This window comes from Salvelinus sp. IW2-2015, unplaced genomic scaffold (assembly GCF_002910315.2).
Source record: "Salvelinus sp. IW2-2015 unplaced genomic scaffold, ASM291031v2 Un_scaffold1347, whole genome shotgun sequence".
Taxonomy (NCBI): domain Eukaryota; kingdom Metazoa; phylum Chordata; class Actinopteri; order Salmoniformes; family Salmonidae; genus Salvelinus; species Salvelinus sp. IW2-2015.
In genome coordinates this window covers 28,263-41,025 of record NW_019942852.1, presented here as the reverse complement: position 1 = coordinate 41,025, position 12,763 = coordinate 28,263, and the positions used below count along the sequence as shown (strand labels likewise).

General features: G+C 43.9%; 1 protein-coding gene across 1 annotated transcript in view; it reads left to right on the top strand.

Annotated features, from left to right (window-relative positions):
- LOC112070510 (sodium/calcium exchanger 1-like) overlaps positions 1-12,763 on the top strand; it is a 56,508-nt gene that overhangs the window by 21,664 nt on the left and 22,081 nt on the right. Inside the window, exons 2-3 of the mRNA XM_024137920.2 lie at positions 10,230-10,378; positions 12,213-12,312. Of these exons, the coding sequence (XP_023993688.1) occupies positions 10,230-10,378; positions 12,213-12,312 (249 nt within the window). The remainder of the gene's footprint in view (positions 1-10,229; positions 10,379-12,212; positions 12,313-12,763) is intronic.

The following is a 12,763-nucleotide window of genomic DNA, read 5'->3' as shown; positions in this document are numbered from 1 at the left end:
AAAACACACAGCAGAGAGAAGAAAGGGGGAAATAGGAGTAGAACAAATGGAAAAAAAACATGGCAGGAGAGAGAGAAAGAAGATAGGGTTAGAACCAATTGAAAAAAAAAAAAAAGACAATGCCTATCTTCAACAATGCCATGGAAGACATTGGAGAAGAGGAAGAGAAGATTATGGCAAAAACGGTAGACAAGATTCCCTTGAAAGGAGAGAAACGTAGATTCACAATGGAGGATTCTCAGGCGCAAAGTAAGAATGCAGAAGCCTTAATGCGAGAGCTGCCACGCTTGGACCATCGCCGAAAGGTTAGTGGCCATATGCTTCTTATCATCTGCGTACTCAAGAAGAAACAGCAGACATCTTAAACAGATTGGAAGAAGGTAGCGGACTGGCAGAGGGCTTGTCATGTATGAAGCTACACAGTTGTATCACTTGAACAGATCCTTAGCCAGTCTCCAGATGACCTAGGGTTTCATGTTGTCGTGCTTGTTAGTGAAATGTCCAGAACCACCCAGCTCAAATCAGAGATGCTCTCAACTTGGTTATTCTGTACTTAGATACGACTAGTGAATGAATAATATCCGTCATTCGGCTATTTTTAAAAATAGATATGTCTCGCATGAACGAGTCAAAACAGAGCCCACCTGTCACTTAGAGTCAGACTGCACTTCCACTGATGGTACCTATCTGACTCCATGAGAATTGACAGCAGTAGCCTGCAGATGAAAACGAATTGAATTACATATCCTTCTTATCAAGTGTGAACACTCACAATTGAAGACTGTCCTTTACACGACACACCGTTCCATCCTGGAGCAGCGTGAGAGCATTTATGACAGTTTTGAATCTTTAGAAGGTCATGATGGAGATACATCTTGAGTGATTATAAAAAAACACAGAGCAAAAAAACTATATATATAGTCAAATAAACAAGGTGTGAAATATGCAGTAAGACCTAGCCAGTGTGTATATATTTAACATGAGGTATCATCATCAGCGGACAATACAAGTAACCTACCCTCTAGAGTAGACATCTACAGAGGACTATTATATCAGAAACTTCAGCAAGCAGCCTGTGAGCCATCAAAGAAAGAGAGTGTCAGCACGAGTATACGAACACCTACAATCTGCTAGAGCAGAGGGAAACAGCAGAAGAGCAGAGAAGTTACAGGAATTCTAGTGTCTTAATAATGCTTTATTACGTGACACCAGCTGAAGAAGAGCACGTGACATATGAAGAGAGAAGAATAAAGCACTATGAGCTAACACAACGGTGATTGACCCTTAATGGCTACAGTCATTATTGCAGAAAGATGAGATATTATGATATTCCAGCAAAGTTCATATGCTAGTAAGAGAGACAGAGTCAGAGCCGAAAGAAGCATAGGTCTGACCATGAGGTAACGACATATCTCTGCAATTATAGAACAGGCTAGACTGAGAGAAAGAAGATAGTAGTTATAAAGTACCAATGTGAGACCACAATTTGTTAATGATTCTAGAGAGTATATTAAAGTATAAACTATATGTAGATGAGCAACACTCATGAGAAGACATCTAGTCAAACTGTCAGAGAGAGAAGAAGAGTAGAGCGTATACGACACCATCATAAACACACCAGGCAGAAGAGAGAACATAAAGAAGGAGTAGATTATTCCATAATGTTGTAACCAAACATTCAGAACAATACTAGAAAAGAATGATAGTAGTAAGCTACGAACACAATGCATTAAAACGAGCTATGTAAAACTATAATGTAATCTGCAATGATCTGAGTAGGAACCAATGGAAAAACAGTGTCAAGTCGCTTAGAGCGAAATGCAACATAGCTCAGGATGTATGAATTTAGTATGTACACCATATCTCGCGAAAAGCCCCGATCTCAGCTTTTACCAAACGCGCGAGAGAATAGAAAAGATAATATCAGGAGATTAAGCATGTCTATAGATCCTAATCGCGCTTTATAAAGCCGACATCAGCCAACAGCATATCGCAAGATAGAGCTATATAATACAGTGGAAATAGAACAAGCGCAGAGGAGACAAGAAGATAGAGTAGTATACTCGATGATGAACAAACAGAGCACTGCAAGAGAGACATAGAGAGATAGGCAACTAGTAACATCATCAACTGCAAAGACATCGGTACAAGATTAACCATAGATAGAGAGAACACAATACCAATCCCCTATACTCGATAGTCGTCCGTGTGATTGAGCCATACCGATGTAAGAAACAGGCTCTAACCAGAGTCTGAGCACCACAGGTAATTTTACATAATCTGCGAGCGATACACAGTAGTAAATCCCAAGATACAATTAACACCAGGTCGCAATCGAGAAGACAATAGAATGATAGAGTAGGTAATCAAGATTGAACCAACTATCAAGAGCTATGAAGTCCGATATAGATCAAGAAGATAGACAGTCAGACAACCCAATGATAGTAAACAGGAGCTATGAGAGTGAAACTGCTATAATGAAATGCCAGTGCAGTACGTCTATGACCTAACATGTGTCATAGAAACAGCATGACGACTAGGAGAGAAGAAAGATGATACTAAGTATACCAATGCATTCAAAGCCACAAACCCTCAGACAGCTCGATTATATAGCACCGACATGACGTAGAACAACACAGAGAACTGTCATACATCCCATGACAACATCTACACTGACAGCACTTGAAAGAGAAAAGTAAGAATCAGAGCGACAAAAAAAGAGTAAGGACAAAAAGAAACAGAGAGTGCTTCCAACACAAGTGCAGAGGAGAGAACAGGACAGACATCTAGAGCCTGAGACACCGCCACACATGAAAAAGCATCACTCAGAACCACGCCCAGAGTCACAGATTAGCTCAGCGTCTTGAGTACACACCCATGAAGGTCACATGCCACCTGAGAGCCGAGAAACGCCAGAGTATCGAAGCATAGGACACATATCTAAAACCACAGGCAGAGAGAGAAAGAAATAGAGTAGAACCAATGAAGAAATCACTGGCCACAAGCAGCTCATGACCAAGACCAAGGAGTGATTCAACCCATAAAGTCAGAGCTCAGAGACCCAGGCAGAGATGCGAACGATAGACAGCTCTGAAGTACCGTCCTTCCACTCAGCACAATCTGAGCCCATGATAGTCGACTCTATCGACGAGAGACATACTAGAACTCCAGGGCTCAGAGCCATACTCGCAAGTGAGAGCCAAACGGATACCATGCACTCTCCAGACAGAGAGAAAAAGAAAATAGACTGAGGAGAATGAAGGAACCAGATGGACACATAGACACGTCACGTATGGAGGCCCACAACCGAACGTATATTGCCGTGATCGCGCTAGACAACCAACTGAGAGAATGTCTGACTTCGAGCTGCAGTAGTCTGTACGAGGAATCTGCGAACGATGAGAGCTGATAGAACACATGAAAAAAACACGGCAGACGTGAGGAGACAAACAAGCATGACTGCTGTCTGTCGATAGGAGTAGCAACCAATGATAGATCAATAATGGGCCATTTCTAATAAGAGAAGATGCACGAGTAGGAGTAAGATCAATGAATAATATTACAGATCAGAGAAAGTCAATCAGTCAGAGCAATATTATAGTGTGGAGTGAGAAGAGATTAGAACGTCACATGTGCAAGAAGAGCAAAGCACAAGCCAAGTGAGAAATACACACCTATAGAGCGTCCGTACTACTCATGGATCAGAAGTATTAGATGCAACAAGCTAGTTAAGAGGAGTACGTTTACTGTATTCTAAGTACAGAATCACACGAGAGAGCGCTGCCAAAACAAGATGACTATAAATTAACCTTATCTCGCATAATCACAAAGATTGGAGAGAGATAGCCTAATAAACCAACCAATGACCATGCGACTTAAATCTATGTATTGGTTTGTATTACCCTTCAGGCAATCAAGAAGTTTTCCACGTTACGATAACGACGGAAAGAAATAGGAGCTAGAACCATTTATGCAGAGGGAAGCAGCTAGCTAACGTTCAGACTGCAGCGGATTACCTCTCCAACTAAGTCTATTAAGCCACTGTGTCTCCTGTGTTACCGAGTCTACAATGAGACCGAACTGAATGAACACAAGCTTCAGCGGTAGCTAACCAGGAGAAAGGATTAGATTCAGTAGGTAGGGTCTCAAATCCAGAGTCGACAGAAACAGGCAGAGGGAGAAAGAACGATTAGGGTAAGAACCAATGGAAAAAACTAAAGTGTCTAGCATGTTATGAGACTTATATGGACAGATCGAGTCAGTCGAAGTCTCTCACCGACATCTACTTATCATGCAATCCGGACCCTCCAACGAGGCCTGCTCAAGGGAGAATCAGAGAGACGGTTCGATGAGAGACACACACACAAACACAAGTCAGACAGACCACATAGACAGACCAGAGCAGACAGACATGCTACAGACAAGAGCAGAAAGATAAGACAGACAACAGACAGACAGGACAGACAGACAGACACAACAACAGACAACAGACAGACAGACAGACAGGACAGAAGCAGGACAACAGACAGACGACAGGACAGACAACAGAAGTAGGAGTCAAGAACACACACTACAACACAAACACAGACGCAGAGAGACGACAGAGAAAGAAGTAGCACAACCACACAACACAAGCTATCACACACACCAAATGACACAACAACACACAGGCACCACGAGCACGAACCACACACACACAGACACACACAAAGCACACACAACACACACACACAGAAAGAACTGCAAAACAAGATGCCATTCACTAAGAAGCGAATCCCATAGTACACAAAGCATGATCCTGGGATAGAAACCTATATGAAAAAACATGGCAGAGTGAGGCAAAGAAAGAATGTACACCTGATCCCAGGACCGAGCCTTCTTCAACTAGAGCCAAGCGAACCACAACCCGATTTGCAGAACATATTGCATAGGCAGAGAATGATGAAAGAATTATCCTGATGAGGAGTACTGACACCAATGAGAAAACTGATCATCGTGCCAATGATTCGACTGAGTTTCGTGGAGCTGACTTGATAGAAGAATAAGGCCTGAAGTTTGTGGCTACCAATGAAGAACAATGATTCAAATTGACAAGCAGATCACGAGAGCAGTACCAATAACGCAAGTAGTTAAGAATTGGGCTTCAGTAAAGTAACCAGAGTACCAATGAGAAATTAAGAAAAACAGTGGTTCCTGCACATGTACTATGATGGTTAGACACATTATGTAACTGTTGTTAACCTTTAGGCCAGAACACAAGTCAAGATCTTCTGACACAGGCAATGAAAAAGTGTGAACAGTGGCAATCCATGAGTGTGACGCAAAGACAGACACAGCGACTTGCATAGAGCTCACACCGATTCTCTCCCGGTATTCCATCTCCTTCATTCAAAGCCTCAATCAATGACAGCTCCTACTTGGACATTTGGCCTGCTTGTGAGTAGTAGTAGATGTTCTTATGCACGGCTGACCCTTTCAATGCTGTTGAGTCTACGAATGCTCACAACAATCGTTCCTCCATCCCTGCCTACCCCATGCTATTGCTGCAACACTGTCGTTGCTCCAGGGTGTCCATGGTTTCACTGCCTCAGACAGTGCTATGTACATAGTCGAAGTGGTACGGTGCGGTAAGCCACCACTCTGAGATACCAGAGGGCTGGTATGACAGGAGGGCACCACTGGAGAAATGGCATTGTTCCCTGAGTGACACTTCACTCTTGATAATGTGTTCCTCCTCCATCTTTACTGATGACTATGGGTCCAATCTCTATCAGACCCCTGGTCAGAGGTCCAGTCATGTACATTAGCTACAGTCCCTGCATGTGCATTTACCAGGGGGAAGAGTTTTCTTTTTTTAAATGATGGCAACCCGTAGATTGACTCAACCCTTCACTAATAATGATAAGAACTAGTTTCCCTCACAGCCATAATGACACCACATCATAAATAGCTACCGACAGCCGTAGCTGAAGAATGCTGCAATATGTTGTTGGTTTTTCAAGCCAAGCACCCAAGTCTTCCTCAAATAGTGGACAAAGGTGACTGCATAGCCGTATTGGTTCTACACTACATATACAACACAATGTGGACACCCCTTCAAATTAGTGGATTTGGCTAGTTCAACCACACTCGTTTCTGACAGGTGTATAAAATCGAGCACACCACCATGCAATCTCCATAGACAAACATTGGCAGTYGAATGGCCTTACTGACTTACAACYTGGCACCGTCATAGGATGCCACCTTTCCAACAAGTCAGTTCGTCACATTTTTGCCCTGCTAGAGCTTCCCCGGTCAACTGTAAGGGCTGTTATTGTGAAGTGGAAACGTCTAGGAGCAACAACGGCTCAGCCGCAAAATGGTAGGCCACACAAGCTCACAGAAGTGGTAGGCCACACAAGCTCACAGAACTGGACTGCCGAGTACTGAATCACCTATCGCTTAAAAATCGTTTGTCCTCAGTTGCAACACTCACTACCAAGTTCCAAACTGGCTCTGGAAGCAACGTCAGCACAAGAAGTGTTTGTCGGGAGCTTATTGAATCATGCCTAATTATTTAGATTTTTTAATTTAACTTTAATTGAACTAGGCAAGTCAGTTAAGAACAAATTCTTATTTACAATGACGGTCTACATCGGCCAAACCCGGACGACGATGGGCCAATTGTGTGCRGTCCTATGGGGCTCCCAATCACGGCCGGTTGTGATACAGCCTGGATTCGGACCAGGGTGTCTAGTGACACCACAAGCATTGAGATAGAGTGCCTTAGACCGCTGCTCCACTCGGGAGCCCCATGCGCAATGCCAAGCGTCGGCTGGAGTGATGTAAAGCTCACCACCATTAGACTCTGGAACAGTGGAAATGTGTTCTTCGGAGTGATGAATCACGCTTCACCATCTGGGAGTCCGACGGACAAATCTGGGTTTGACAGATGATTCTGTGCTTACAACTTTGTGGTAACAGTTTGAGGAAGGCCCTTTCCTGTTTCAGCATGACAATACCCCGTGCAAAAAGCGAGGTCTATACAGAAATAGTTTGTCAAGATCGGTGTGGAAGAACTTGACTGGCCTGCAAAGAGCCCTGACCTCAACCCCATCAAATACATTTGGGATGAATTGGAACGCCGACTGCGAGCCAGGCATAATCTCCCAACATCAGTGCCCGACCTCCCTTTTGCTGTTACGGCAGCAAAAGGGGGAACAACTCCATATTAATGCCCATGATTTTGGAACGAAATGTCCGACGAGCAGGTGTCCACATACTTTTGGTCATGTAGTGTATGTGTTATTTACCTTCGGTGTGTGGAGCTTGTCTGGATCAGTTGTCTGTCTCCGTAGGGGAAACCGATGTTGGTTGTCACACATTTTACTCTTGTGTGAATTTCTCAGCACCAGCATATCTTACAATACTTGTTTCAACATGAATAGAAAGACCAAGGTGTTTGGTTGAAATAGGATCCTTTTGTTCCTCATGTCTTATTCCAACATGGAGTTATAAACCATCAAACACACTCGGTCCACTTGTGACAACCAGACCCATCATGGGGTTGGTTGTCACACAGTATGGGGTTGGTTGTCACACAGTATGGGGTTGGTTGTCACACAGTATGGGGTTGGTTGTCACACAGTATGGGGTTGGTTGTCACACAGTATGGGGTTGGTTGTCACACAGTATGGGGTTGGTTGTCACAGTGTTTGCTAGTAGCGTATTCCTTTCATAACAGGAAATGAAGAAATATAGCAGGCTGTCTTAGAAGTAGCCATTCTTTGATCTAGCAATATTCCTGACAAAATTCAGCAGTGTATGCCTTCAGAACAACATACAGTTGAAGTGGGAAGTTTACATACACTRAGGTGGGAGTCATTAAAACTAGTTTTTCAACCACTCCACAAATTTCTTGTCAACAAACTATAGTTTTGGCAAGTCGGTTAGGACATCTACTTTGTGCATGACACAAGTCATTTTTCCACCAATTGTTTACAGACAGATTATTTCACTTATAATTCACTGTATCACAATTCCAGTGGGTCAGAAGTTCACGTACACTAAGTTGACTGTGCCTTTAATCAGCTTGGAAAATTCCAGAAAATTATGTCATGGCTTTAGAAGCTTCTGATAGTCAAATTGACATKATTTGAGTCAGTTGGAGGTGTACCTGTGGATGTATTTCAAGGCCTACCTTCAAACTCAGTGCCTCTTTGTTTGACCTCATGGGAAAATCAAAAGAAATCAGCCAAGACGTCAGAAAAAAAAATTGTAGACCTCCACAAGTCTGGTTCATCCTTGGGAGCAATTTCCAAACGCCTGAAGGTACCACGTTCATCTGTACAAACAATAGTACGCAAGTATAAACACCATGGGACCACGCAGCCGTCATACCGCTCAGGAAGGAGACGCGTTCTGTCTCCTAGAGATGAACGTGTTTGGAGGAAAAAGGGGGAGGCTTGCAAGCCGAAGAACACCTTCCCAACCATGAAGCACGGGGATGGCAGCTTCATGTTGTGGGGGTGCTTTGCTGCAGGAGGGACWGGTGCACTTCACAAAATAGATGGCTTCATGAGGAAGGAAAATTATGTGGAGATATTGAAGTAACATCTCAAGACATCAGTCAGGAAGTTAAGGCATTGTCACAAATGGGTTTTCCAAATGGACAATGACCCCAAGCATACTTCCAAAGTTGTGGCAAAATGGCTTAAGGACAACAAAGTCAAGGTATTGGAGTGGCCATCACAATGCCCTGATCTCAATCTTATAGGACATTTGTGGGCAGAACTGAAAAAGTGTGTGCGAGCAAGGAGGCCTATAAACCTGACTCAGTTACACCAGCTCTGTCAYGAGGAATGGGCCAAAATTCACCCAACTTATTGTGGGAAGCTTGTGGAAGGCTACACAAAACGTTTGACCCAAGTTAAACAATTTAAAGGCAATGTTACCAAATACTAATTGAGTGTATGTCAACTTCTGACCCACTGGGAATGTGATGAAAGAAATAAAAGCTGAAATAAATKATTCTCTCCACTATTATTCTGACATTTCACATTCTTAAAATAAAGTGATGATCCTAACTGACCTAAAACAGGACATTTTTACTAGGATTAAATGTCAGGAATTGTGAAAACCTGAGTTTAAATGTATTTGACTAAGGTGTATGTACACTTCCGACTTCAACTGTATGACATTTTGAGTAAATGTGTTTGTATTATGCTTGTGTTTGCACACACATGTGTGGGTGTGTGACAGAAACAAATCTGTGTATATATGATGCATTGCTAATTTTTAAAGACTTTTCACAGATGTATTTAGAAACCAAAATGTAAAATTACATCGTTTATATGTCAACCAGGCGTCAACATTCTATTCTGATGTCTCGGCGACGTCTTCCCAATGTGCAAACGCTCTCACTACATATTCCCAACACATTTTGATATGTCGGCCAAAGGTGTTTYTGTTTACTGTGAAGGAAGGTCTCTATAGCAACAGCACAAAGGAGCTTGGAATGTATTGTATAGTGGCAGTGGCAATGTTCCTGGGACAATATGGTAACAGTAGAGTTGATAGTGACATCCAACCCCACATTCCATGTGACAATCATCCCCAACCACCCCCCCCCTCAATGTTTATTAAGATGCTAGTTACCATATTGGTTGACCTAGCAACTCAGAAATAGGTTTGAAATATACTTCTCCCTTTCCTCTTTTCAACAAACATAATTTTTGTGTTTGTTTAAATTATGTGTATTCTCCCATCATTCAAACATTTATAAGACTATCTCATTTTTACTTTCACCTATGAAAAACACGTACTTTACCCTCACCTCAATGTTTATGAATTGATGAGTTCTTTCAAATCATTCACATATTTTAATATTTTTAGATCTGGAGTTATAAACAATGTGCTGCTGTTATCACTCATCACCTCAGCCCCTCCCTCATACCCTCCTCCCATCGCCACTCTGACCCAGCGGAATGAGCTTGTCTATCAGAGAGAGACGGCATGGCCCATTCCCATAGTAATTCCATTTCCCTTGTTGGGAACGTGGAAGCACTCTCCGGCCACCTCTCTTAGTGGCTAAACAAAGGTTACGGAAACAAATATATGTGCAAAAAAATCAAGTCAGCATCTTTTACTGCATAATGACCCACTTTCATGTCTGTGGCTTCCACAATATTACTACACAACATGTCAGTTGTCAGGGTTGTCAATTACAAAGTTGTTCTTCTGTCTCACAGCTACAGAGGTGGCTGTGAAGGAGGTGGAAGAGGAGACGCCACTGACAGAAGTGGATGATGAGGACCAACGCATCGCTGATATGGGCCGACCCATGCTGGGGGACCACGTCAAACTTGAAATCATCATTGAGGAATCCTACGAGTTTAAGGTGTGTGCTCGTGTGTTTGTGCGTTTCAGTTTGTGTGTGTATGTGTGTGTGTGTGTGTGTGTGTGCGCGAGCATGCCCCTCTTTCACCCACACACACTCTTTAGACAAACATAGATGTGATTGTCATGAATTTTAGAAGATGTATGAGTGTGGTGTGTGTGTGTGGTGGTGTGTGTGTGTGTGTTGTGTGTGTGTGTGTGTGTGTGTGTGTGTGTTGTGTGGTGGTGCGTGCGTGCGTGCGTGCCGTGAGTGGCGTGCGTGGCGTGCGTGCGTGCGTGCGTGCGTTTTCAGTTTGTGTGTTGTGTGTTGTGTGTGTGGTGTGCGCGAGCATGCCCTCTTTCACCCACAACACTCTTTAGACAAACATAGATGTGATTGTCATGAATTTTAAAGATGTATGAGTGTGTGTGTGTGTGTGGTGTGTAGGTGTGTGTGTGTGTGTGTGTTGTGTGTGTGTGTGTGTGTGGTGTGTGTGCGTGCGTGCGTCGTGCCGTGCGTGCGTGCGTGCGTGCGGCGTGCGTGCCGTGCGTGCGTGCGGTGCGTGCACTGCAAATGTGCATGCGCGCTTGCTAGACCCTCTCTCTCCCACAACTCTCTTCAGACAGTCATCCGACTGATAGGCTGGGTGCCTGTGAGCACCTTAGACCGGATCGTGTTGCTGTAACTTACTGCAGTGGGCTCTCATGTGAGGTTGGGGTGGGAGGTTGGGGGAGGGAGGGGGGCCTATGGATCCCATAGCTGGCTGCAAAACGTTCTATCCTGGGGGGGGTAGGAGAGTTGAATTGCCTCTAACCTCAGAGAGTCATAGCATTGAAAGAGTTTATACTTTCAGACGGTGGTCTGCAACTTTTCTGTTCTAAGATTAACATCAAGCAAGACCCAGAATCTGATCATGTGGGGCTYCCAGATAGGGCAGAGGTAGTAGGTGATTTTCAGACAGTATAGGATCCCTCTCTCCCTCCTAAAACCAACACACCTAGCTAGGGTTTCGACAGTAGGTGAAGTCAGGATAGTCAGGAAAGTGTCCTTCTATTTCTCTAAACATTAATACATTATCTTAGAGACCGTAGCAGAGCTGGGAGAGATTAGTGTACTAGTCAATTTCTGCATAATCCTGAGCACAGACATCCCACCATTTACATTACAAAGCTTCAGTCAACTCAATTACCATTTAAGTTTCCTTCTAAAGAAAATAAGTATTGGATTTTCCTTCTGATGGTGAGGGAAGAGAGATTGGGATGGAGGGATGGAGGGAAGGAGGAGAGGGGTGCTATCCAGCTGTCATCCCAGGAGCTAGCTAATAGATTCCTCTGAAAGAAAGGATGGAGGAAGGGATGGATGGAGGATGAGGTGGGGTGTCCTTCTGGATCTATGCGTACTTGAGGCTTGATTTCCTGAGCGTGCTCTAGGAATGCCTGCTGCTGTCCTCTGGGAACCAACCTTTATCAAAGAGAGGGATACAGCTGCAGGCCCAGTAAGGSACTGAACCTCCCATCTATTTCCCCCTGGCCTATGACATCAGGATAAGAGCGTCTGCTAAATGACTTAAATGTAAATGTAAATCACATAGTTCCTGAGGACTGGCTCTTGGCTACTCTAGCTGTTACATGCCATGGCCTTGAGGCAGGAACTACAATACTCAAGCTCTCTACACAGACTTCACTCTCGTTGTTTAMTCTTAATACCTGATTATTACAGAGCAGTAAATATGTTTTAAGGACAGAAACAGTAATGATAATGTGTCCTGTATGTAGACTAGACAGCCTTGCTTCCCTCTATGCACTTCTACAGTGTGCACCTCTTTAACGCCATGTGGATGGTGTTCCCTGTGCAGAACACTGTGGACAAGCTGATTAAGAAGACAAACCTGGCCCTGCTGGTGGGGACTAACAGCTGGAGAGACCAGTTCATCGAGGCCATCACTGTCAGTGCCGGTGAGTTGAATGCTTTGACCACCTGACCGCCAGTGTGTGAGCACATCTGTCCAGGAATGTGTGTGTTGTGTGTGTGAGAGAGTGTGTTGTGGCGATTGGGTGTGACATTTCTGACACTCCGTCGATCAGTGGCTTCTGTCATACTGCAGCATCTCCTCAGAAYAAGGACGTTCTATGTAAACACCACCTGGTGGATATCTGGAGCACTGCAGTCCCACGCCAAGGCCTCTGTTGATTAGAGACGCAAGCTTCTCAGAGCATAGCGTTGTTACCTTATAGCCCTTTGTGTGCTTGTCATTGTCTGTGTGTGATGAGTGTGATTTCTAAAGAGGATATGGCAACTAGCCTAGAAAACTATGTGAGTGTGTGACTATACGCTCAGTCTAATACGGTGGCCACTGAGGTACGCTGGGATTGATTCAAGTGATGAGAGGATTTTGGTTTAGGTGTT